At 42.2% G+C, this 26880-nt stretch overlaps 1 protein-coding gene across 1 annotated transcript in view; it reads left to right on the top strand.

Annotated features, from left to right (window-relative positions):
- The window catches only part of MBTPS2 (membrane bound transcription factor peptidase, site 2), a 274634-nt gene that overhangs the window by 167057 nt on the left and 80697 nt on the right, over nucleotides 1-26880 (top strand). The window contains exon 7 of the mRNA XM_053706375.1: nucleotides 10723-10903. Within this exon, the coding sequence (XP_053562350.1) occupies nucleotides 10723-10903 (181 nt within the window). The remainder of the gene's footprint in view (nucleotides 1-10722; nucleotides 10904-26880) is intronic.

Here is a 26880-nt window from a genome sequence, read left to right as displayed (position 1 = left end):
GTGTGGTATGTGCAACAGTATGTTGGTGGGTACAACTTTCCAGCATCCCCATTGCAACAAGAGGTTCAAAATCCACCATAGGTTGCCTTCTACAAGTACATACATGGTCTACATTCTCTCTTGTGCATGTTCCCTTTTATATGTGGGGAAAACCACCACCACATTCAGGGAAAGAATGGCAAACCACATGTATGCAATTAGAGAGGCCTTTAAAATGGCTCATCTGATCAGCCTGTGGCATGTCACTTTTTGACACACAAGCATAATGTGCCCAGCTTGAGGATTATGGTCCTAGACCATGCCCCCCCCCTCTAAGGAGGGGAGGAGAAAACAGTACGATATTACTTCAATTAGAGACCACATGGATTTACCTGTCAGACGTTGTAGACCCTAGGGCTTTCCAGAGAAGAAATTGCCCAAAATACTGGAGATTATTTTAGCATTTTTGCTATCACTCCATTAAAATAGAAATAGAGCCTTTTTTAATTTACCTGTCAAAACCTATATATATATATACATTTTGGTATATTTCATGACACCATTTCATCACCAAATGCGATCATATAGAGAGAAAAAAAAAAGAGATTATTAACTTTTTCACAAACTTTGGGTTTCTCACTGAAATTATTTACATACCGCTTGTGCAGTAATGACACACACATGATTGTAAAAGCTTATCTGGGATCCCATTTGTTCATTGGTTTGTGGTAATTAGAATGCTGCTAATTGCAACTGTGCACCACACCACTTCTATTATTCCCAGCAGTGAAGAGGTTAATTGGGTAGTGTACCTCCTGATCCCTACCAAACAGCTTTCTTCCCTCCCTCACCCCCTACTGGTCACCAACATTTTAGGTGCTGGCAGACATTCTCCCAGTATGTACAGTATGTATTTTTTCTCCAACATAGGTGTGTCCGGTCCACGGCGTCATCCTTACTTGTGGGATATTCTCTTCCCCAACAGGAAATGGCAAAGAGCCCAGCAAAGCTGGTCACATGATCCCTCCTAGGCTCCGCCTACCCCAGTCATTCTCTTTGCCGTTGTACAGGCAACATCTCCACGGAGATGGCTTAGAGTTTTTTAGTGTTTAACTGTAGTTTTTATTATTCAATCAAGAGTTTGTTATTTTAAAATAGTGCTGGTATGTACTATTTACTCTGAAACAGAAAAGAGATGAAGATTTCTGTTTGTAAGAGGAAAATGATTTTAGCAACCGTTACTAAAATCCATGGCTGTTCCACACAGGACTGTTGAGAGGAATTAACTTCAGTTGGGGGAACAGTGAGCAGTCTTTTGCTGCTTGAGGTATGACACATTCTAACAAGACGATGTAATGCTGGAAGCTGTCATTTTCCCTATGGGATCCGGTAAGCCATGTTTATTCTGAAAGTAAATAAGGGCTTCACAAGGGCTTATTAAGACTGTAGACTTTTTCTGGGCTAAATCGATTCATATATTACACATATTTAGCCTTGAGGAATCATTTAATCTGGGTATTTTGGTAAAATAATATCGGCAGGCACTGTTTTAGACACCTTATTCTTTAGGGGCTTTCCCTAATCATAGGCAGAGCCTCATTTTCGCGCCGGTATTGCGCACTTGTTTTTGAGAGGCATGACATGCAGTCGCATGTGTGAGGAGCTCTGATACATAGAAAAGACTTTCTGAAGGCATCATTTGGTATCGTATTCCCCTTTGGGCTTGGTTGGGTCTCAGCAAAGCAGATACCAGGGACTGTAAAGGGGTTAAAGTTAAAAACGGCTCCGGTTCCGTTATTTTAAGGGTTAAAGCTTCCAAAATTGGTGTGCAATACTTTTAAGGCTTTAAGACACTGTGGTGAAATTTTGGTGAATTTTGAACAATTCCTTCATACTTTTTCGCAATTGCAGTAATAAAGTGTGTTCAGTTTAAAATTTAAAGTGACAGTAACGGTTTTATTTTAAAACGTTTTTTGTACTTTGTTATCAAGTTTATGCCTGTTTAACATGTCTGAACTACCAGATAGACTGTGTTCTGAATGTGGGGAAGCCAGGGTTCCTTCTCATTTAAATAAATGTGATTTATGTGACACTGAAAATGATGCCCAAGATGATTCCTCAAGTGAGGGGAGTAAGCATGGTACTGCATCATTTCCTCCTTCGTCTACACGAGTCTTGCCCACTCAGGAGGCCCCTAGTACATCTAGCGCGCCAATACTCCTTACTATGCAACAATTAACGGCTGTAATGGATAATTCTATCAAAAACATTTTAGCCAAAATGCCCACTTATCAGCGTAAGCGCGACTGCTCTGTTTTAGATACTGAAGAGCATGAGGACGCTGATGATAATGGTTCTGAAATGCCCCTACACCAGTCTGAGGGGGCCAGGGAGGTTTTGTCTGAGGGAGAAATTTCAGATTCAGGGAAAATTTCTCAACAAGCTGAACCCTATGTGATTACATTTAAATTTAAGTTGGAACATCTCCGCGCTCTGCTTAAGGAGGTATTATCCACTCTGGATGATTGTGAGAATTTGATCATCCCAGAGAAACTATGTAAAATGGACAAGTTCCTAGAGGTCCCGGGGCTCCCAGAAGCTTTTCCTATACCCAAGCGGGTGGCGGACATTGTAAATAAAGAATGGGAAAGGCCCGGTATACCTTTCGTCCCTCCCCCCATATTTAAAAAATTGTTTCCTATGGTCGACCCCAGAAAGGACTTATGGCAGACAGTCCCCAAGGTCGAGGGAGCGGTTTCTACTTTAAACAAACGCACCACTATACCCATAGAAGATAGTTGTGCTTTCAAAGATCCTATGGATAAAAAATTAGAAGGTTTGCTTAAAAAGATGTTTGTTCAGCAAGGTTACCTTCTACAACCAATTTCATGCATTGTCCCTGTCACTACAGCCGCGTGTTTCTGGTTCGATGAACTAGTTAAGGCGATCGATAGTGATTCTCCTCCTTATGAGGAGATTATGGACAGAATCCGTGCTCTCAAATTGGCTAATTCTTTCACCCTAGACGCCACTTTGCAATTGGCTAGGTTAGCGGCGAAAAATTCTGGGTTTGCTATTGTGGCGCGCAGAGCTCTTTGGTTGAAATCTTGGTCAGCGGATGCGTCTTCCAAGAACAAACTACTTAACATTCCTTTCAAGGGGAAAACGCTGTTTGGCCCTGACTTGAAAGAGATTATCTCTGATATCACTGGGGGTAAGGGCCACGCCCTTCCTCAGGATAGGTCTTTCAAGGCCAAAAATAAACCTAATTTTCGTCCCTTTCGTAGAAACGGACCAGCCCCAAGTGCTACGTCCTCTAAACAAGAGGGTAATACTTCTCAAGCCAAGCCAGCCTGGAGACCAATGCAAGGCTGGAACAAGGGAAAGCAGGCCAAGAAACCTGCCACTGCTACCAAGACAGCATGAAATGTTGGCCCCCGATCCGGGACCGGATCTGGTGGGGGGCAGACTCTCTCTCTTCGCTCAGGCTTGGGCAAGAGATGTTCTGGATCCTTGGGCACTAGAAATAGTCTCCCAAGGTTATCTTCTGGAATTCAAGGGGCTTCCCCCAAGGGGGAGGTTCCACAGGTCTCAATTGTCTTCAGACCACATAAAAAGACAGGCATTCTTACATTGTGTAGAAGACCTGCTAAAAATGGGAGTGATTCATCCTGTTCCATTAGGAGAACAAGGGATGGGGTTCTACTCCAATCTGTTCATAGTTCCCAAAAAAGAGGGAACGTTCAGACCAATCTTAGATCTCAAGATCTTAAACAAGTTTCTCAAGGTTCCATCGTTCAAGATGGAAACCATTCGAACAATTCTTCCTTCCATCCAGGAAGGTCAATTCATGACCACGGTGGATTTAAAGGATGCGTATCTACATATTCCTATCCACATGGAACATCATCGGTTCCTAAGGTTCGCATTCCTGGACAAGCATTACCAGTTCGTGGCGCTTCCTTTCGGATTAGCCACTGCTCCAAGGATTTTCACAAAGGTACTAGGGTCCCTTCTAGCGGTGCTAAGACCAAGGGGCATTGCAGTAGTACCTTACTTGGACGACATTCTGATTCAAGCGTCGTCCCTTCCTCAAGCAAAGGCTCACACGGACATAGTCCTGGCCTTTCTCAGATCTCACGGATGGAAAGTGAACGTGGAAAAGAGTTCTCTATCTCCGTCGACAAGGGTTCCCTTCTTGGGAACAATAATAGACTCCTTAGAAATGAGGATTTTTCTGACAGAGGCCAGAAAAACAAAACTTCTAAACTCTTGTCGGACACTTCATTCCGTTCCTCTTCCTTCCATAGCGCAGTGCATGGAAGTAATAGGTTTGATGGTAGCGGCAATGGACGTAGTTCCTTTTGCGCGCATTCATCTAAGACCATTACAACTGTGCATGCTCAGTCAGTGGAATGGGGACTATACAGACTTGTCTCCGAAGATACAAGTAAATCAGAGGACCAGAGACTCACTCCGTTGGTGGCTGTCCCTGGACAACCTGTCACAAGGGATGACCTTCCGCAGACCAGAGTGGGTCATTGTCACGACCGACGCCAGTCTGATGGGCTGGGGCGCGGTCTGGGGATCCCTGAAAGCTCAGGGTCTTTGGTCTCGGGAAGAATCTCTTCTACCGATAAATATTCTGGAACTGAGAGCGATATTCAATGCTCTCAAGGCTTGGCCTCAGCTAGCGAAGGCCAAGTTCATACGGTTTCAATCAGACAACATGACGACTGTTGCGTACATCAACCATCAGGGGGGAACAAGGAGTTCCCTGGCGATGGAAGAAGTGACCAAAATCATTCAATGGGCGGAGACTCGCTCCTGCCACCTGTCTGCAATCCACATCCCAGGAGTGGAAAATTGGGAAGCGGATTTTCTGAGTCGTCAGACATTGCATCCGGGGGAGTGGGAACTCCATCCGGAAATCTTTGCCCAAATCACTCAACTGTGGGGCATTCCAGACATGGATCTGATGGCCTCTCGTCAGAACTTCAAGGTTCCTTGCTACGGGTCCAGATCCAGGGATCCCAAGGCGACTCTAGTAGATGCACTAGTAGCACCTTGGACCTTCAAACTAGCTTATGTATTCCCGCCGTTTCCTCTCATCCCCAGGCTGGTAGCCAGGATCCATCAGGAGAGGGCGTCGGTGATCTTGATAGCTCCTGCGTGGCCACGCAGGACTTGGTATGCAGATCTGGTGAATATGTCATCGGCTCCACCATGGAAGCTACCTTTGAGACGAGACCTTCTTGTTCAAGGTCCGTTCGAACATCCGAATCTGGTCTCACTCCAGCTGACTGCTTGGAGATTGAACGCTTGATTTTATCAAAACGAGGGTTCTCAGATTCTGTTATTGATACTCTTGTTCAGGCCAGAAAGCCTGTAACTAGAAAAATTTACCACAAAATATGGAAAAATATATCTGTTGGTGTGAATCTAAAGGATTCCCCTGGGACAAGGTAAAGATTCCTAAGATTCTATCCTTTCTCCAAGAAGGATTGGAGAAAGGATTATCTGCAAGTTCCTTGAAGGGACAGATTTCTGCCTTGTCTGTGTTACTTCACAAAAAGCTGGCAGCTGTGCCAGATGTTCAAGCCTTTGTTCAGGCTCTGGTTAGAATCAAGCCTGTTTACAAACCTTTGACTCCTCCTTGGAGTCTCAACTTAGTTCTTTCAGTTCTTCAGGGGGTTCCGTTTGAACCCTTACATTCCGTTGATATTAAGTTATTATCTTGGAAAGTTTTGTTTTTGGTTGCAATTTCTTCTGCTAGAAGAGTTTCAGAATTATCTGCTCTGCAGTGTTCTCCTCCTTATCTGGTGTTCCATGCAGATAAGGTGGTTTTACGTACTAAACCTGGTTTTCTTCCAAAAGTTGTTTCTAACAAAAACATTAACCAGGAGATAGTCGTGCCTTCTTTGTGTCCGAAACCAGTTTCGAAGAAGGAACGTTTGTTGCACAATTTGGATGTTGTTCGCGCTCTAAAATTCTATTTAGATGCTACAAAGGATTTTAGACAAACATCTTCCTTGTTTGTTGTTTATTCTGGTAAAAGGAGAGGTCAAAAAGCAACTTCTACCTCTCTCTCTTTTTGGATTAAAAGCATCATCAGATTGGCTTACGAGACTGCCGGACGGCAGCCTCCTGAAAGAATCACAGCTCATTCCACTAGGGCTGTGGCTTCCACATGGGCCTTCAAGAACGAGGCTTCTGTTGATCAGATATGTAGGGCAGCGACTTGGTCTTCACTGCACACTTTTACCAAATTTTACAAGTTTGATACTTTTGCTTCTTCTGAGGCTGTTTTTGGGAGAAAGGTTTTGCAAGCCGTGGTGCTTTCCATTTAGGTGACCTGATTTGCTCCCTCCCTTCATCCGTGTCCTAAAGCTTTGGTATTGGTTCCCACAAGTAAGGATGACGCCGTGGACCGGACACACCTATGTTGGAGAAAACAGAATTTATGTTTACCTGATAAATTACTTTCTCCAACGGTGTGTCCGGTCCACGGCCCGCCCTGGTTTTTTAATCAGGTCTGATAATTTATTTTCTTTAACTACAGTCACCACGGTATCATATGGTTTCTCCTATGCAAATATTCCTCCTTAACGTCGGTCGAATGACTGGGGTAGGCGGAGCCTAGGAGGGATCATGTGACCAGCTTTGCTGGGCTCTTTGCCATTTCCTGTTGGGGAAGAGAATATCCCACAAGTAAGGATGACGCCGTGGACCGGACACACCGTTGGAGAAAGTAATTTATCAGGTAAACATAAATTCTGTTTTTTTTAATAAATAATAAACACCCCCAAATCTAAGAATAAACTACCAATAGTCCTTAAAAGGACTTTTTGTAGGGCATTGCCCTAAAGAAATCAGTTCTTTTACATTAAAAATAAAGTCCAAAACCCAAATAAACAAATTAAAAGGGCATTCAGCTCTTGTTTACTGCCCTTAAAATGACATTCAGCTCTTTTGCAAATTGCCCAATAAACCCTAATGTAAAAAAAAAACTTTTAAAAAAAACTAACACTAAAGCCCTTCTCCGCCGGACTTCTGAAACCGTGAGTACCTATTTGGGGCTTTAGTGTTGGTTGTTGGTTTTTTTTTGGGGGGGGGGTTGTTTTTTTTAGATTAGGGTTTATTGGGCAATTTGCAAAAGAGCTGATTGCCCTTTTAAGGGCAATGGCCATACAAATGTCCCTTTAGGAGCAATGGGTAGTTTACGTTTAATAATTGTTAGTTTTTTTTATTTTGGGGAGTTTGGTGGGTGGGGGGGTTTTACTGTTAGGGAGACTTTGTTTATTTTTAATGTAAAATAGCTGATTTCTTTAGGGCAATGCACTACAAAAAGTCCTTTTAAGGACTATTGGTAGTTTATTCTTAGATTAGGGGGTGTTTTTATTTTGGGGGGGCTTTTTATTTTCATATGGATTAGGTTTAATTTTTTTATTTTGGATAGTGTTGTTTATTATTTTTTGTAATGTTAGCCTTTTTTATTTTCTGTAATTTTAGATTAATGTAATGAAATGTAATATTTTATTTTAATTGTAACATAGTATTTTTGAATGTAACTAAGGAGTTAATTTAGGGGGTGTTAGGTTAGGGGCTTAGTCCTTTAATTAGTTTTTTGTGTTGTGGGGGTTGGCGGTTTAAGAGTTAATAGGTAAATTTTTTTATTACTTATTGCGGATGGTTAAGTTGGTTTTTTTTAATACTTATTGCGGGGCATTTTTTTTTTTTTGTAATGCTCCGTTTGCCTTCGCTGTGTCCCTGTGGATTCCGAAAATGGCAGGGTGGTCGATTCTTTCACCATCCTGCCATTTTCGGAATCCACCGGGATGTAGCTTCGCTGCATCCAGGTTAATTCTTTTGGCTGCACACGCATACCTTTTGAGGATGCGTGCGCAACTGCCGACGGTGACAGGCCCGGTACAAACGTGATTATAGTATAGATTAGCATGATCTAATCCTATTATGCTAATCCATTTGATAAAGTGACCAGTTAGATACTGAAACGTCATGAGATATTAGAACTTTTTATGGATCACTACAATAATAAACAATAATCTTCAGAGAGTGTTGCCTTAAACAACACACACACACAGGGACCATGACTATCTAAAGTTTATACTCTGATGTATTCAGAAAAAAATCAAGCAGTTGTTGAAATAAAAATACATGTGAGTGCCCTTCTTTGAAACAAGTATATATATATATATATATATATATATATATATATATATATATATAATCCTTTTATCCTCTTTCAGAAGAGAAAACGCTGCATTTACCGGTCTTGAGAATGATACACTTTATTCAAAATCTCATCACATAAGCTCAAAGCCGCATAATTACCCCCAAACGTTTCGGTACCAAGCTGGCACCTTTTTCAATGGGTAGTTTCAAGGTCTGCAAATGTTCCCTAACAACTAAACGCACCAGTTCCATATTTATACCCTAATGTGCTATACATTTCCGGGTCAGCCGAACCAATGTGCTTACACCATGTAGATCCTGACGTACATCCGATACCTCTCCGCCAAACACATGGCTAATTATCATAACCTGTCCCACTTGTGACGAATAGCTGCTACGTCACATCGAAGTAATCCAGCAGTGAAACACAACGGCGTGACTGAATCCGGACTAATCTAAAAACATTACACCTCCACTATACATTCAAACACTAAAAAAATACTTAAAGCCTGTCCCTATATCACGAACAAGGCTACAAAACCTAAAGCATACAATAGTCGAATTAGAACAAAAATGTCATTGTGCCTGACACAGCATGGTAGAAACTTATAAAGGCGGATAACACACTCATCTGTTGCGATCCCATGTTCTGGTATATATGAATTCTGTAGCTGTCCATCTTCAACCAGGGATCATATTCATTTTATGTTCAATTAGGATGAGACCTAGATCGTCCAATCATAGCCACATCATGCTAAAGGAACACATTATAGTCCAGCTGGACATTTAAACCTCTTGGGGCTACAGTATCCAAACGATAAATCCATGAAGCCTCCACCTGAAGGAGCTTTTTGTGCCTATCCCCACCTCGTCTCAGTGGTGGCACATAGTCAATTAACATGGTCCTTAGACTGGCTGCAGTATGTCCTGCTAGCATAAAATGCCTAGCTACAGGTTGATCTGATTCTTGTTTGTCGATAGCCACCCTTATCGTGTGGCGATGATTAGCCATCCTCTCCCTAAATGTAGTTGAGGTCTTCTCTACATATACTTGGAAGCACGGATACGTCAAAATATAGACCACAAAGCTGCTTGTACAAGTCAATCTATGAAAGATTTTATAGCTTCTCCCAGTCCGAGGATGATGGAATTGAGTACCCGTCAACATGCTGTTGCAAGTGGTACAATCCCCACACTTAAAGCAAAACATTTTCCTTCTGGTATCCATCCAGATGCCCTTCTGATAACATTTCACTGGATCATTATGGACCAGAATATCCTTTAGATTCTGAGCCTTCTTAAAGACAATGCGGGGTGCATCTGCCTGTGTAAATGGGAGTGACTTGTCAGTCTTCACTATATCCCAATTGGTCCGAATGGATTTCTCAAGTACCTCATGTAGGGGGGTAAATGTGGTAATGAGATTAATTTTATTGGTGTTATCATTCTCATTTTTTGTTTTCGTTAGGAGTGCCCTTTGATCGTGTTGTGACATTTTTTCCTGTATCTTGTCAATGTCCAAAGTTCTGTAGCAAATATCTATATTAATTTTACAATAATTTCTTCATTCTATTTAAGCAGAAATAGGACCTTTGTGTTGTTTTTTTATTGACCCATTAAAAAAAAAAAAAGTTATTTTTTTTTTTTTTTTACATAAAACGAGCTTTCAATGAAAGACAGGTTCAACTATTTATTCACAGAGTTAAAGTGAAAGTCAATCCTAGCGTTTGTGAAACGAGGATTGACCATTGAAACACATAAAGGGGACTTTCATTCATGAGGTATAAAATAAAATACTTCATGCTGAAAGCTCCTTTATTTGTTCCAAGCGTCGCCAAACTGAGCGCTAAGGTAGCCAAAGGCAGAACACTATTTTGCTAAGAGGTGACGTTTCCACCTCTTAGCAAATAGCATGTGCAAAATCCGGCGCCACAGGGAGATGAGCCGGATTTCCTGCACGGCTATTGGCTAAGAGGTGAAAACATCACCTCTCAAGCAAAACAGCATTCTCCCGTGGGCTGCCTTAGCAGCTCAGAATGGTGAACGCTTGAAACAAATAAAGGAGCATTCAGCATGAAGTATTTTATACTTCATGAATGAAAGTCCCCTTTATTTTGTTTCAATGGTTAATGCTAGCATTTCACAAATGCTACGATTGACTTTCACTTTAAAGGGCCATAATATTTAAAAAATCATATGCACTAAAGTTTTAGGACTATAAACCCTGCTCTACAGTGTGTTTAACCCCTGCAATGGGTTAAAGACACAGTAGAAGTGGCGCTCGGGACACGTGGTGCTCTGTTAAAAAACACAAAGACTCTATTTCTGTTTAAATTGAGTGATGGCAAAAATGCTAACAATTCTTTAGTACTTTGGGCAAGTTTTTGTCTGAAATTCCCAGTAGTGAAAGGGTAAATTTGTTTACATTTATACATGATATAGTAGTTTGTTTAGTAGTCTATTCCATTACTGTCATGGATAATGTTTTTCAGTTTAAAGTCTCCCAAAGTTTTTTTGTAAATGCCATTCTGTGCTTTTTGTGTGTAGGACTCTCCTGCTAGTGGAGCTAGAGGACTGTTTGTCCGTGACCTTGTGACACAGCTGCAAGACTGCCAAGTGACTGGTGTGGATGACTGGCATTCTTGCCTTGTTGGAATTTCCCAGAAGCCTCAGACTGGCTACTGCATAAACACTGCAACCCTTCAGCAACTTCATTTCCCTAGCAGAGGTACAGACGTATGGCAAAATATGCAGCATTTGTAACTGTATTGTCTATTCCTAATCCTCAGATGCTGTCATAATTGTATTGAAAATAATTACAATAACTGATACAGTTCATTGTATGTATAGCAGGTGTTTAAAATAGTGAACTAAATTGACTAGAAACTATTTGATACTAAAAATAAAGTGTTTGTTAGTGGCCTTATGTTTTGCTTAATGTTATATACCCACAGTGTAAGGCACGATCCTTGTATGTGCATTGTACCAAGGCACCTAGCTTCTTGATAGAGGGATTCACTGTGACATTCAACCCTAACAAGTTTGTATAGCAGGGATGGACACGTTTTTCAGTTATCAACTCAAGATTTACTTGTGTTTAAGCATAATGTTGTAATGTGCTTATAGCAGTCTATAATTACTTATACAAAATTAACTTTTTTCTCCTTGAACTATGATGTAAAATTAAAAAATGCACATTTACGCGTTTATGTTCCATCTTAATGGGAGGAGAGTCCACGGCTTCATTCATTACTTGTGGGAATTAAGAACCTGGCCACCAGGAGGAGGCAAAAACACCCCAGCCAAAGGCTTAAATACCTCCCCCACTCCCCTCATCCCCCAGTCATTCTTTGCCTTTTGTCACAGGAGGTTGGCAGAGAAGTGTCGGAAGATTCGGAGTAGTCTCGTATGGAGGGTAGTACTCTTCGGAATGGGACTGGAGTTTTAAGTAGTCCTGTCAGCCTCTCAGTGAGAGCATGGGTGAAAGTTAGAGTCCGGAGATGCAGGGAGAGTATTTCTGCGAAACCATCCCAACTCAGATTAACAGCTCCATAAGCAATCAGCGTTGACGAGTTTCGCTGCCTGCTTTCTGCTCTCAAGTCCATGCAATGCTACTACCCTGTCACACTTGAAAGGCCGTGTTCCTGTTCCGCGGCCTAGATTCTGGTAAGATCGTTTAATTTATACACATAATGATAATGCAAGAAGACAAGGTCACAGTGTGTCTCCTTTTATCTGTATAGAATCAAGGGTTAATATCCTCAGAAAGAGGGTTATTGAACAGGGGGGGATTTATGCATAATATTCTTTATTGTATTTAATGCTGCGATGTGTGAGATGAGGCTCTGTCATTGTGTGAACAGTCAGTTTCCTTAGGTAGATATTGACGCGGCCTTTTTTGGCGCATTTTTCTCTTTAGTGCAGGGGTGGTCGGGTGTGGCCTCTTGAACTTCCTCTTTCTTGACCGGCGGTTGCAGGAGACGAAGCGTTTTCTCTGTGGTCCGGGTCATAGGAGGTGGTGAGTGCCTTGGCCATTATTGTATAAAGGTGCCATTTAATTTCTATTTAGTCCGCAATAAAGGTGCAAGCTATGGAGGACTCTGATATTTTAGAGGGTACTCCCTCCTTATCCAAATCTAATAACTGTGTTTATTGTGAGGAGGTTCCGGTTGATCCGCCTACTCCAACTATGTTCCACATGCTTTGATAAGATTGCAATGTCTAAAGCAAATAAGATATTTAGTACAACTGAGCTGCCCACCTCTGAGGGTACTCCGTCCTGCAAGGTGCGTTTCCTACATTCATCTCCGATTACACATGCAGCTTCCCAGGGCACTACTTATCCTCCCGCGGGAGGGGCCCTTTGGCCGACAGATTTCGCTGATCAGTTACAAACGGCAGTTTCTGCGGCCTTCAATGCCTTGTTACGCCCTGCTAAGCGCAGGCGTAAAGTGAAACATAGCTATTCGTCCCAGGGGTCATCTACTCCGTTGGATATCTCTGACGGATTATCTAATGATGAGGGCAACTCCAACTCTTTGGAGGACGCTTTTTTTGGATTGGAATCGGCGACATCTAGACCTCCGGCTGCGGAGGAGCCAGACTTTAAGTTTAAGATGGAGCATTTGCGCTTTCTGCTGAAAGAGGTGCTTCCTATGTTACAGGTTCCGGAAACGAAACTGCTGGAGGAACCTTTGATCCCTAAACTAGCGAGGGTTTAGGAGGACAGGGTGGTGCCTCAGACCTTCCCGGTCTCCGTTAAGATGGCTAATATTATTAAAAACGAATGGGAAAAACTTGGCTCATCCTTTTCCCTATCTACTTCTTTTAAAAAACTGTTTCCCGTACTGGACTCGCAGCTTGAGCTGTGGGGGGCCATCCCTAAAGTGGATGGGGCTATATCCACACTCGCTAAGCGCACAACTATCCCACTCGAAGATAGTTCTTCGTTCAAGGAGCCCATGGATAAAAAAATTGTGGTGGCTGGAGCTGCTACCTACTGGTGTGACGCTCTCTCTGCTATGGTCGAGGTGGAGACTCCCCTCGAGGAGATACAGGAACTAATTAAGGCCTTAAGGGTAGCTAATTATTTAATCTGTGATATGCAAATATGCAGGTTTTTCTGTTCTAGCCCATAGGGCCCAGTGGTTAATGTTGTGTTCTGCTGACATAACTTCCCTCCCATTTAAGGGGAAAGTTCTTTTTGGTCTAGGCCTGGACGCTATCATATCCACGGTCACGGGAGGCAAGGGTGCTTTCCTACTGCAGGACAAGAAGAATAAGCCTAAGGGGCCTACTTTTAGTCCCTTTCATTCAGAAAAGTCTTAACGCAACCTGCCGCGAAAACTGAGCAGTCAAAGGGATCTTGGAAGCCAGCTCAATCTTGGAACAAGGCCAAGCAGAGCAAGAAGCCCTCGAGACAAAATTGACATGAAGGGGCGGCACCCGATCTGTCTCTGGATCGTGTAGGGGCAGACTATCTCTTTTCGCGGACGCTTGGATAAGGATGTTCAGGACCCTTGGATTCTGGAGGTCATCACCCAGGGTTACAGGATAGGGTTCAAGACTCATCCGCCCAGGGTCAGATTCCTCCTGTCAAACTTATCAAGAAGAGAAGAGAGACGCCTTTCTAAAGTGCGTGAGGGATCTCTCCTCTCTCGGAGTAATTGTTCCAGTCCCTCTAACAGAAAGAGGTCTGGGGTATTATTTAAACCTTTTCATGGTCCCAAAGGGCACTTTTCGCATGAATCTAGACCTAAAGTGCCTAAACAAATTTCTGTCGGTCCCAAGATGGAGGCTATCGGGTCTATTCTGCCCCTTTTTCAAGAGGGACAGTTCATGACTACAATAGGATGCTTACCTTCACATGCCAATCCACAGGGATCACTTCGGTTCCTAAGATTTGCATCTCTGGACCAGCACTTCCAGTTTGTGGCCCTACCGTTCGGCCTGGCGACTGCCCCAAGAGTCTTTACGAAGGTTCTGGGAGCGCTGCTCACGGTGGCAAGGGCCAGAGGTATTGCAGTGGCACCTTATCTGGACGGCATCCTGGTCCAGGCTCCGTCCCACAGTCTCGCAGAGGACCATTCAAGGGCTCTTCTTCTTCTCCTTCGATCTCATGGATGGAAGATAAATGAAGGAAAGAGTTCCCTGGATCCCTGCAACAGAGTGAAATTCCTGAGTACAATAATAGACTCCATATCCATGAAGATATTCCTGACAGATCAGAGACGTTGCAAGATTGCATCGAGCTGTCTTGCCCTTCAGACCTCCTCAAGTCTATCTGTGGCCGGTGTATGGAGGTGATTGGGCTCATGGTATCCAGCATAGATGTCATTCCATTCACCAGGATACCTCTTCAGCTGTGCATGTTGAGACAATGAAATGACGATCACTCAGATCTATCCCAACAGATCTCTCTGAACAGCCAAACGAGGGAATCCCTCTCTTGGTGGATCTGTCCGGGACAACTGTCCCAGGGGACATCCTTCTTGAGACTATCCTGGTAGATTGTGACCACGGACGCAAGCCTATCAGGATGGGGAGCTGTTTGGGGTGCCAGAAAGGCACAGGGCAGGTGGACTCGAGAGGAGTTGATTTTCCCGATCAATATTCTGGAACTTCAAGCGATCTTCAACACTCTGAGGGCTTAGGCCCTCCTGGGATCATCCCGATTCATCAGATTCCAGTCAGACAACATTACCACAGTGGCTTAAATCAACCATCAGGGGGGAACGAGAAGCTCCCTAGCCATGAGGGAAGTATCTCGGGTTCTGGAATGGGTGGAGATCCACAGCTGTCAGCGATCCACATTCCGGGTGTGGACAACTGGGAAGCAGATTTTCTCATCAGACAATCGTTTCATCCGGGCTATGGTCTCTCCATCCTGAGGTGTTTGCGGAGATCTACAACAGATGGCGGACGTCAAAGATAGAGCTAATGGCATTCAGACTCATCTTTAAGCTACCCAGATATGGGTCGCGGTCCAGGGATCCCCAGGCTGAGCCGATAGATGCCTTAGCGGTGCCTTGGGAGTTCAAACTAGTCTACATATTTCCACTGTTGCCACTTCTACCTCGAGTAATGGCCCGCATTAAGCAGGAGCAAGCTTCAGCTATTCTGATTGCTCCCTCGTGGCCGCGCAGGACGAGGTTTGCGTATCTGGTGGGGATGTCATAGTCTCCTCCATGGAGGTTACCTTGTCGTAGAGATCTGCTGGTTCATGGTCCCTTTTCTACATCAAAATCTCGATTCTCTGAGGTTGACTGCGTGGAGATTGAACGCTTAGTCCTGAAATTGAAGCGAGGGAACTACAAAGAAGGTTTAAAGAAAGAGGATATCCAGGCAGATGCCTTAAAAAGGCATATCAAAGAGCTAAATTACTGGATAGAACTACATTATTGGAAACCAGTAACCAAGTTAACACACAACAAATAAATGAACACCAATCCATAAGAATAATCGGGACCTATGATGATAAAAATGTATGGATAAAGAATATCATCCAAAGACACTGGCATGTGATTCAAGAAGATGAAGACCTAAAAGAGGTAATCTCTGAAAAACCCATGATAACGTACAGAAGGTCCAAAAACCTAAAAGATATACTTATGGAAAGTCACTATTCAAAAGATTTACCTAGAACTTGGCTGAGAGAAACCAAAGGCTTCCATAAATGTGGAAGATGTCAAGCCTGTAAGAACATGGCCCCCACTAAAACCTTCACACATCCAGACACACAAAAACAGTATGAAATTTAAAGATTTTCTAAACTGTAGATCTAAGCAAGTTATATACATTGCCATGTGCAAATGCCCAAAAATCTATGTGGGTGAGACCTCAAGAGAGTTACGTACCAGAGTGCTAGAACATATAGGTGACATTAAATGGAACAGAAATGTACCTGTAGCACAACATATGAACAATGAACATCAAGGACATAAATATGAAATTTATTTCTGTGCTATAGAGCAAATAAAATTGAAAGGGAGAAGGAGCGACATTACTAAAATACTACTACAGAAAGAATGTAGATGGATTCATGAACTAAAATCCACTGCACCTAGGGGACTAAATGAAGCAATATCATATAAATGCTTCTTATAGAAACATGGCAAACAAACAGATATTTCTTTTTCTGATTTCTCCAATAAATTCTTAAGGAGAACCTTATGATTACAGAACATACATTGTGGTTACAAACATACACAATCCCCATTAGTCAGGTATGCTCTTGAACCAATTTGAAGAAATTAATAAGTATAAATTAATATATATTCTTGATATTGTGCATAACTAACATGATACTATTTCAAGTGATATAAATAACTAAGTATCATGCGGTTTGATACTGAAGGATATACCATCCTATATATAACACGCCAAAATGTCTTCATTGAAAAGCATAAGAGACATTATATAACTTATTAATACCTACTCTAGACCAGTATTCATTGGATTGATTTTTTATATATCTGGTATTATGTGTCCAAATAGGCAATCATTTGACAGCCAAAGAAACCTGACTTTTAGTTAATATCAAGTATGTCAAGTATGGTTTTCATAATAAAAATATGATAACTATCAGTAAATACTGTGTGGCCATCGTTCTTTAGTGCTAAAAGATTCTCCCTAATATAAATATATGCTCCTATTCTAGACGCTGATGATACTAGAAAAACCCATTAATGTCCATCAGTAAAGCTAATCAAATGAATGTTATGTATATGAGCGCTATGCAAAACAAGGCATTAGAAACATTACTGTGAACTCAATGTGTATATTGTTATTGAGTTGGCAATTGATTTAAGGCTGAAAAGGATAAACATATAAAGTATCTTGTTTGAACAAGATCGTAACTAACATTGAGGCCATAGCGGAGTTTACACCTCCGCGATTATAGCACACTGACAACATACGTTGCCTTGACAACGGATTGCTATAACAAGCCGAATCAAACGCTGGGCTGGCCCTACGCCCTGACGAAGTCACGTTCTGTGACGGAAACGTGTCGGTGGGCGTGGCTTAGGTGTTCCAGCGTGTCTGATGCCAAACTGGTCTATACACATACAATACCTTTAGTTTATGTTAGCGGTTACGCTTAATACCGCTTTAGTTTTTGCAGTTTATGTTTGATTACAAGGTTTAATGTAGATACATTGTTGCCATTTTATTCAGTATATATGCTATTACGCTATACTTTAGTTACTTAGTAACTTCTGACTTTAAACCTCAATTGACAACTTGTACTAAATGGAGTTTATACATTTAGCTGACAGCTAATCTCTTTTTCTACCTTTACATAATTACAAGTATCTTTGCGTGTTTTGAATGAATTGTATGCTTGATTAGTTCTGAATATTAGGGAACCTTAGCTAGCAATCGGCTGACTCTGTTCAATCAGAGCAGTACGCAGGTAGGAGGACGCCTTTGAGCGCATAGCAAGCTCTCAGATGTGTGTGGTGACACAAGGGGTAATCTACTCATTCCTACCTTACATGCTTACTACTCTTTCCTAACCAATTATAGACCCAACACGCTACACCTAGTCCACTAGCCCTTCTCCATACGTTTTTAATTTATTTGGTGCTATAGATTTGAGGCTATTCATTATTGAAACATGGAAGTGACTATTCCCATCTTTCACTAGCCTTCTATGACACTCATTTTTACTTGTGCTATTACCTGTGGGAGAATATTAGTTTTGACAGGATCACTTGGTACATTATTCAGAGGTTATTATACCCTGGATTTAATAATCCCTACCTATATCCCCTACTAGTAACGTCTGTTCCAAGCATATTTGTTTAATAAAGTGTAATTTATTTTCATTTGCTATTTGATTTATTTAGTGTATAATTCTACACTTGACTTAAATGTCATAAACCCCATTTTGGTTCCCTAACCTAACCATCCTAGCCAAGAGAGGATTTTCTGAGAGAGTGATTGATACTCTTGTTCAAGCCAGGAAACCGGTCACTCGTCGCATCTATCATAAGGTGTAGAGGGCCTACTTGTCCTGGTGTGAGGAACGTGGATATCCCTGGCATAAGGTTAGGGTATCCAGGATCCTGTCCTTCCTCCAAGCTGGGTTGGAGAAGGGACTTGCCGCCAGTTCCTTAAAAGGACAGATTTCGGCTTGTCTGTAATGTTACACAAGAATCTTGCAGAGCTTCCTGATATTCAGTCCTTTGTTCAGGCTCTGTCTAGGATCAGGCCTGTCTTTAGAATTTCCGCTCCCCCTTGGAGCTTAAACTTGGTTCTTAAGATTTTGCAGAGGGCTCCTTTGAGCCTATGCATTCGCTTGACATTAAACTCCTTTCCTGGAAGGTTCTATTCCTACTGACTATTGCATCGGCTTGAGTCTCTGAGTTGGCGGCCTTGAAATGTGAGCCTCCTTACCTGGTTTTTCATGCCAATAAGGCTGTTCTTTGTACTGGGTTGGGATTTCTTCCCAAGGTTGTGTCGAATCGTAACATCAATCAGGAAATAGTAGTTCCTTCCTTGGGTCTTAACCCTTCTTCTTCTAAGGAAAGGTTGCTTCATAATTTGGATGTGGTTCGAGCCTTGAAGTTCTATCTTCAGGCCACAAAATAATTCAGACAGACTTCGTCTTTATTTGTTGTGTATTCAGGGAAGCGCAAGAGGCAGAGGACCTCTTCCACTTCCCTATCTTTTTGGTTGAGGAGCATTATCCGTTTGGCCTATGAGACAGCGGAACATAAGCCTCCTCAGAGGATTACGGCTCACTCAACTAGGGCTGTGGCCTCTTCATGGGCCTTTAAGAATGAGGCCTCTACAGAGCAGCTTTGTAAGGCGGCTACTTGGTCCTCCTTACATACTTTTGCTAAATTTTACAAATTTGATGTCTTTGCTTCGCTGGAAGCAGCTTTTTGGAGACAGGTTTTGCACGCTGTGGTGCCCTCAGTTTAGGGACCGCCTCCTTTTTGCCCTCCTGTTTTTTTCATTCAGTGTCCTCTAGAGCTTGGGTATTTGTTTCCCACAAGTAATGAATGAAGCTGTGGACTCTCCTCCCATTAAGATGGAAAACATAAATTATGCTTACCTGATAATTTCATTTCAATCTGTGGGAGAAGAGACCACGGCTCCCGCTCGTTTCTCCGGTGGGTGGACCTAAATTGATTTTTGTTCTTCTAGCACCATTTATACCCTGATATTCCTCCTACTGTTCCTTGTTCCCATGGCAGAATGACTGGGGGATGAGGGGAGTGGGGGAGGTATTAAGCCTTTGGCTGGGGTGTCTTTGCCTCCTGGTGGCCAGGTTCTTAATTTCCACAAGTAATGAATGAAGCTGTGGGCTCTCCTCCCACAGATGGAAATGAAATTATCAGGTAAGCATAATTTATGTTTTTACCTTGAGGACCTGATATCAACGTTGATAGTGGGAAGCAAGGAAATCTTGTAAACGAGTGGTCGTCGGACATCTACTGGCAGATTTTGTTTTTCTTTTGAGCGCAAGGTTATTTATGAACTCACTAACTAAAAACCTAGAATAGATGGTTGTATTGTTCTTAGTTGTTTACTCATTGTACTCCTATTGTGTAATCTAAACCGCGTTATTGGGTACTGGATCAATAGGAATCTGCCCTGCATGTGTTCTACATGTGCATAATAAAGTAATAGATTGCCAGAAATACTTAGATGTGCCATTTGGTCTTCATATATAGAAAGTACTTGTTTTAGAACTGTGCTGCACCATTTTAAAAAAAATGATTTAAATTGAATAGTTATGATATGTTATAACAAAAAATACATCCGTAAAACAATTTTAAAAAGATGAAATGGAGAGTCCACAATGTCATTCCAATTACTAGTGGGATACTCAACTCCTGGCCAGCAGGAGGAGGCAAAGAGCACCCCAGCAAAGCTGTTAAATGTAACTTCCCTTACCCATAATACCCAGTCATTCTCTTTGCCTCTGTCAATGGAGGATGTGTGAAGTTGTGTCTGAAGACATTTAATCCTTTTAAATACTTTTAAGTACTTTTCCCTGCAAGCAAGGATTGAAGTCTAGCTGTGTCCATGTCAGTCTCTTGAGTAAGAGTAGTGGTGGCTATTAGCAGTTAGAAAACGGCGAGGTTGTTTTTGCTTTGTTTCTAGCATTATTGCTACCCCTTATAGAAAGCCAGGGTTGGCTATTCTGCTCTTTCTTTTTCTTATCGGGTCATCTGTCAGAGATCGGCTGAGTCTGGCATACCTGAGAGGCTGCTTCTGCCCTGCAGCTGAAGTTCCTAAAGGTAAGTGCTTTTATTCCTTCTAGATGAGAAGGCTCAAGCACTTTTTGGGTTGGGTTAATTCCCTATGCTTTTGAGAATGGAGCTGAGTATTTAGAAATCTCTTCATGGTATTTATAGAAGGACAGTTAGTACTGGAATTGATGCTGCTGGTGACAGTCAAACCAACGTTTGTCTGTAATCTTTGGGTGGGACACATAGTGACACAGATTCAGTAGAGTTCCTGTTCTGATCCACAGGGCACAGCTGGCAGTACCTAATATTAGCACAAGGTTGATAATTTTGGGCACCATTTCGCCGATCATTCAGGCTTTAAAGTGTTTAATCCTCTATGGGCATTAAGCCTTTATTTCTATGTAAGTGGGTATGAGACAGGAGCAGAGGGTTATCACATTGTCTCCTGCGAAGCCAAGGCGACTGGTCAGTAACTAGTAAATGTCTGTGGGAATTCTTTATTATTAAGACTTACAAATCATGGCGTTTCAATTTTGCCTAAATTTATGGCACAGTTAATTAGAGCGCTGTAGAGCGTGGGGCCGTTACTTAGGGTGTAGCCTACTTTCTTTGCCGATAATGGTGGAGCGCTCTCGATCTTCCTCAAAGGGTATTCCTTTTGTGGCGATCGTAATGCACGTTCTTATGAAGCCTTTTCCCCTGCTTTCTACTGCTTATATCGTGGTGTGGACGAGAAGGGAGTGTTTTGCGAATTTACTGAACACTTCCGTACCATATATCTATTTCCCCTGCAGCATTTAGAGTATTTTTTATCCCCTCATTGTGTCACATTGAGGTAATAATCCTCTGTTAAATTATAGTGCTTTGATCGCACTTGCAAGAGTTCAGGATAAATTAAGCCGCTTCAATTTAGTTCATTTAAGCGGGTTAGCGGTCATTTAAGATGATTGTTAATAAAATTTCATGATGTACAAAAAGGGACCAGTTTGTCCTCATTTTAAATTCTCTGCATTTGTATTTTAGAATATTTTAAGAAATAAAATGCACTTTTATTAGTGAGGTATTTATCATGAATTTTCATGGTAGTTGCTGCCATCTAGTGGCAGTTTTATGTATATGATCAATCACATTTATAATAAGTTTAAGTGTATTCCTCTGCATTTAATCTCCTAATATTAGGAGACTATCACGCTGTTGGTAGCTTGAAAGATGCTTAGATGTCCAAGTGTCCTCAAATTTTATAGATTTTCTTATTTACATAATGAGGTTTACTTTGTCTGGTACAGGGACTCCATGTATTAATCTCACTCATATAGAGGGGATTTTTAATATATTTGTCAGTTTAATGCATGGGGACTTATTTTATGCAATATTTATTTATATGATTTTAATATAGACATAAAATATTGCTATCTATACTCTAGCCATTAGAACTACTAATCCTATTGAGGATAGTTCTTCTTTCTAGAATCCCATGGATAAAAAGCTGGAGGCTTAATTAAGGAAAATGTAAATTCTTCAGGAATTTCAGTGGCAACCAATTGCTACGGTTGTGGGTGCAGCATCTTATTGGTCCGATGCCTTGTCTGTCCTAATTTCTGAGGAGAATTCTATAAAGGAGATCCAGGATAGGATCAAGGCTCTTAAGCTGGCTTATTTTTTTTCTGTGATTCCAGCATCCAGTGGTTAGACTGGGAGCCAAGATTTCTAGTCTTGCTGTTCTAGCAATCTTGGTCTGCAGAGGTAACACCAATCTTCTGTCTTTACTTTATAAGGTCAAGACTTTATTTGGTCCTGGTCTGACTGAGTTAATTTCCGAAATTTCGGGTGGAAAGGGATTTGTCCTACCTCAGGACAAGAAGTATAGACCTACGGGTCACTAGAATTCCAATCTTCGATCTTTTCGTGATTTTGAAGGACTAAAGTCTCCCTCTTCCTCTTGAAGATCCGTATTAGGGGTCCGCCCCCGATCGAGCCTTGGATCAAGTTGGGGACAGACTTTCCTTTTTTTAGGTAGGCTTGGATACGCGATGTCCCAGATCCTTGGACCATCGAGATAGTATCTCAGGGTTCCAGAATATGATTAAAGTCTTGCCCTCCCAAGGGACAGATCAATCCTGTCAAGGTTTTCTGCAAATCAGGAGAAGAGACAGGCCTTCTTAAACTGCGTAAAGGACCTATTTTATCTGGGAGTAATAAATACAGTGTCTGTAGAGACACAGGGTCCCCTTTTGGACCTAATGTGTCTCATCAAACTGGTTCCATCCTTCAAAATGGAAACTATTTGTTCCAGTCTTCCACTGCTTCCAATTCATGACGACCATAGATCTGAAGGACACAAATCTACATGTTCCCATCTCTGGGATCATCACCAGTTTATAGAGTTTGCTTTTTCTGGACAAACATTTCTATTTTGTTGCACTTCCGTTTTTGGTCTTGCCTTGGCTCCCAGAATATTCACAAATGGTGGCTTCAATCATCATTCCTTTTGCTCGGTTCTATCTGCGACCGCTGCAATTTTGAATGCTCAGTCAATGGAACAGAGACCTTTCAGACTTATCATAGAGGATAAATCTGGACTTCCTGACAAGAGACTCTCTCTCGTGGTGGATTTCACAGGAACATCTGTCTTGAGGTACTTGCTTCCTGAGACCTTCCTGGGTAATTGTGACTACAAGCGCCAGCCTTTTGGGCTGGGGAGCTGTTTGGATTCTCTGAAAGTTTAGGGTCTGTGGTCTCGGGAAGAGTCTTCTTTCCCCATAAACAGCTTGGAGTTGAGAGCAATCTACAATGCTTTGACAGCTTGGCCTCAGTTTTCTTTAATTCGATTTATCAGATTCCAGTCTGACATCACCACCTCAGTGGCCAACATCATCCACCAGGGAGGAACTCAGAGTTCCTTTGCCATGAAAGAGGTGACTCACAATCTGCAGTGGGTGGAAGCTCAAGATTGTCTTCTATCTGCTACCAGGAGTGGACAACTGGGAGGTGGATTTTCTGAGCAGACAGCCTTTTCATCCTGGGGAGTGGGCTCTCCATCTGGAAGTGTTCTCCAGGATAACCCTCAAGTGGGGGGGTTCCAAAGCTAGATCTGATGGTGTCACGTCAGAACGCCAAGCTTCCAAAGTGCGGTTCAAGGTCAAGAGATCCTCAGGCCACCCTTATACATGCTTTGGCGGTTCCTTGGGATTTGGTCTAGCATACCTGTTTCCTCTGTTTGCTCTCCTTCCACGAGTCATTGCTCGTACCAAGCAGGAGAGAGCATCTGTAATTCTAATAGCTCCTGCATGACCTCGCAGGATCTGGTTCACGGATCTGGTGAAGATTTAATCTCTTCCACCTTGGAGGTTACCTCTGAGGAAGGACCTTCTAATTCACGGTCCATTCCTCAATCCAAATCTAGATTCTCTGACTCCAACTGCCTGGAGATTGAACGACTAGTACTAGACATGTTTTTTTTTCGGTGGCAGTCATTAATCTATGCTTCAGGCTTGTAATCCTGTTACTCGTAGGATTTTCCATAAGATATGGCGTAAATACATGTTTTGGTGTGACGCTTTAGGTTTTTCTTGGAGTCGGTGAGGATTTCCCGTTTTTTTTTTTCTTCAGGATGGCCTGAAGAAAGGTTTGTCAGTCAGTACTCTGAAGGGTCAGATTTCTGCTCTGTCTATCGTTTAGCACAAACGTCTGGCAGAATTACCAGATGTTCAAGCTTTTGTTGAGTACCTGGTCAGATGCAGGCCTGTGTTTAAACCTGTTGCTCCTCCATGGAGCCTTATCCTAGCTCTTAAAGTTTTGCAGCAGGCTCCGTTCGAGCCGATGCATGTTGTTGATATAACATTGTAATCTCGGAAGGTTTTGTTTCTCCTTGCTATTTCTTCCGCTCACAGAGTTTCTGAGCTTTCAGCTCTGCAGTGTGATTTCCCCATACCTTATTTTTCATGCAGATAAGGCGATCCTTTGTACTAAATTGACGTTTCTCCCTAAGGTGGTGTCAGATCGAACTTGTTGTTACTTCTTTTTGTCCTAATCCTTCTTCTCATAAGGAACGTCTTTTGCATAACCTGGATTTTGTGCGTGCTCTAAGTTTTCGGCAATCTTCTGCCCTATTTGTTGTTTTCTCTGGAAAGGGTCAGAAGGACAGTTTTACTACTCTTTCCCTCTGGTTAAGAAGTATGATTCATTTAGCTTATAAGACTGCTGGACAGCAGCCTCCTGAGAGAATTACGGCTCATTCCACTAGGGCTGTCTCCTCTTCTTGGACTTTCAAAAATGAAGCTTCTGTGGAACAGATTTGCAAGGCAGCAACTTGGTCCTCTTTGCATACTTTTTCCACATTCTACAAATTGATACTTTGGCCTTGGCTGAAGCCTCTTTTGGGAGAGAGTTTCTTTAAGCGGTAGTGCCTTCTGTTTAGGTCCTCCTGTCTTGTTATCCCTCCCTGTTCATTCTGTGTACTCTAGCTTGGGTATTGGTTCCCACTAGTAATTGGAATGACGTTGTGGCCTCTTCATGTCATAGGAAAGAAAACAAAATTTATATTTACCTGATAAATTTCTATCTTTCCGGACATGGAGAGTCCACGACCCGCCCTCTTTTTCATTATAATTTAGCAGTTTTTTTTTAGTAAACCTCAGGCACCTTTTCACCCTTGTGTTTCTTCTTTTTCCATTTTCCTTCGGCTGAATGACTGTGGATCATGGGTAAGGGAAGTTACACTTAACAGCTTTACTGGGGTGCTCTTTGCCTCCTCCTGCTGGCCAGGAGTTGAATATCCCACTAGTAATTGGAATGATGTTGTGGACTCTCCATGTCTGGAAATAAATACATTTATCAGGTAAGCATACATTTTGCTATTTCCTTCCGTAAAGCAGGGAGAGTCCACAACTTCATTCCTTACTGTTGGGAATACAACACCTGGCCACCAGGAGGAGGCAAAGACACCCCAGCCAAAGGCTTAAATATCCCTCAAACTTCCCCTATCCCCCTGTAATGGGTATGTTCCCTTCAAAAAAGGACTGGAGTTTTTAAGTAATCATATCAACCTCTCAGTGAGAGTATTGATGAAAGTTAGAGTCTGGAGATGCAGGGAAAGTTTTTCTGCAAACACATCCAGACTGTCGCTAACAGCTCCTGAGTAATCAGTGTTGACGTGTTTCACTGCTTGCTGTTACACACTCAAATCCATGTCAGAGCGTCCCTGCAAGACTGTCACACTTAAGATACAGGGTCACAGTGTGGCTCCTTTATGCCTCGATAGGATCATGGGTTAATATCTCCTTCAGGGAGATTATTTGAACAGCTAGGAGCTATTTATAAGTAAGTATAGTAGAGTATTTATAAGTAAGTATAGTAGAGTATAAGTAAGAGGTTTTTTTGGGGCTCATAGACTGTGTGCTGATGGCTTGGAACAAACAGGTGTTACTTTCTTTTTTTAGTATTGCGCTGCTCATAATAGCTTAGCGCCTTTTTCCTAGCAGGGGAAGTCCTGTCCTATGCACCACGTGACCGGGCGCATTCTTTTCATTTCCTACGATCCTGCTGTGGACATCACTCCTAAGGAGAGCGTTTTCACTATTAGCTGTCTGGTTCTAGGAGGTGGTGAGTGCCCCAGCCATTGGGATTATAAAGGTGCCATTTTTTGAGTAAAAGTGTTCTTTATTTGTCTGTCCTTCTGTAAATATATCTTAGCTATTGAGGACTCTGATACTATATTAGAAGGTTCTGCTCCTTCTGTACTGATTAATAAATACTGTTTACATTGTGAGGAGGCCGTTGTTTTGGCGGCCTGCTCAATTTTGTTCCATTTGCTTCAGCACTATTTTAAAGTCTAAGAAGGGAGACAAGCCTGCTGATATTCATTGCGCTATTAGCCCCTCTGAGCCGTTTACCTCTCAGGAATATGTGTCGCGAGAGATTACTATCCTTTCTACACCTCCCGCTCCAAATGCAGTACCCCGCAGCTCAACTAATCCTCCATGTGTGGGGGGATTTCGTTCCTGCAGACTTTATCGTGCAGTTACAATCAGCGGTATCTGCGTCCCTGAGTGCCTTACCTCCCTCTAGCAAACGTAAGTGTCATCTAAATATTTGTTTGATTTAGCTATTATGTCCCTGCTATCCGAGGATCAATTAATCTGTAGCTTCAGAGGGTGAACTTCAGTTTCTAAACCTCCTTCAGAAGAGGAACCCTCCTTTATATTTAAAATTGAGCATCTGCATTTTTTATTAAAGGAGGCTCTGTCTACGCTAGAGGTTCCAGAGGCTAAACTCCCTGAGGAGGATCCCTAAATTAGACAGGTTATATAAAGACAGGAAGGTCCCTCTGACTTTTCCTGTGCCAGTTAAGATGGTAAACATTATTAGTAACGAATGGAAAAGAATAGAAACTTCTTTTTCCCCCTCATCTACTTCAAAAAAATGATTTCCGGTCCCTAACTCTCATTTAGATTTGTGGGGCTCCATCCCTAAGGTGGATGGCACTATTTCTTTGCTG

Source organism: Bombina bombina, chromosome 3 (assembly GCF_027579735.1).
Source record: "Bombina bombina isolate aBomBom1 chromosome 3, aBomBom1.pri, whole genome shotgun sequence".
Classification (NCBI taxonomy): Eukaryota; Metazoa; Chordata; class Amphibia; order Anura; family Bombinatoridae; genus Bombina; species Bombina bombina.
This window is presented reverse-complemented; position numbering and strand designations above follow the sequence as displayed.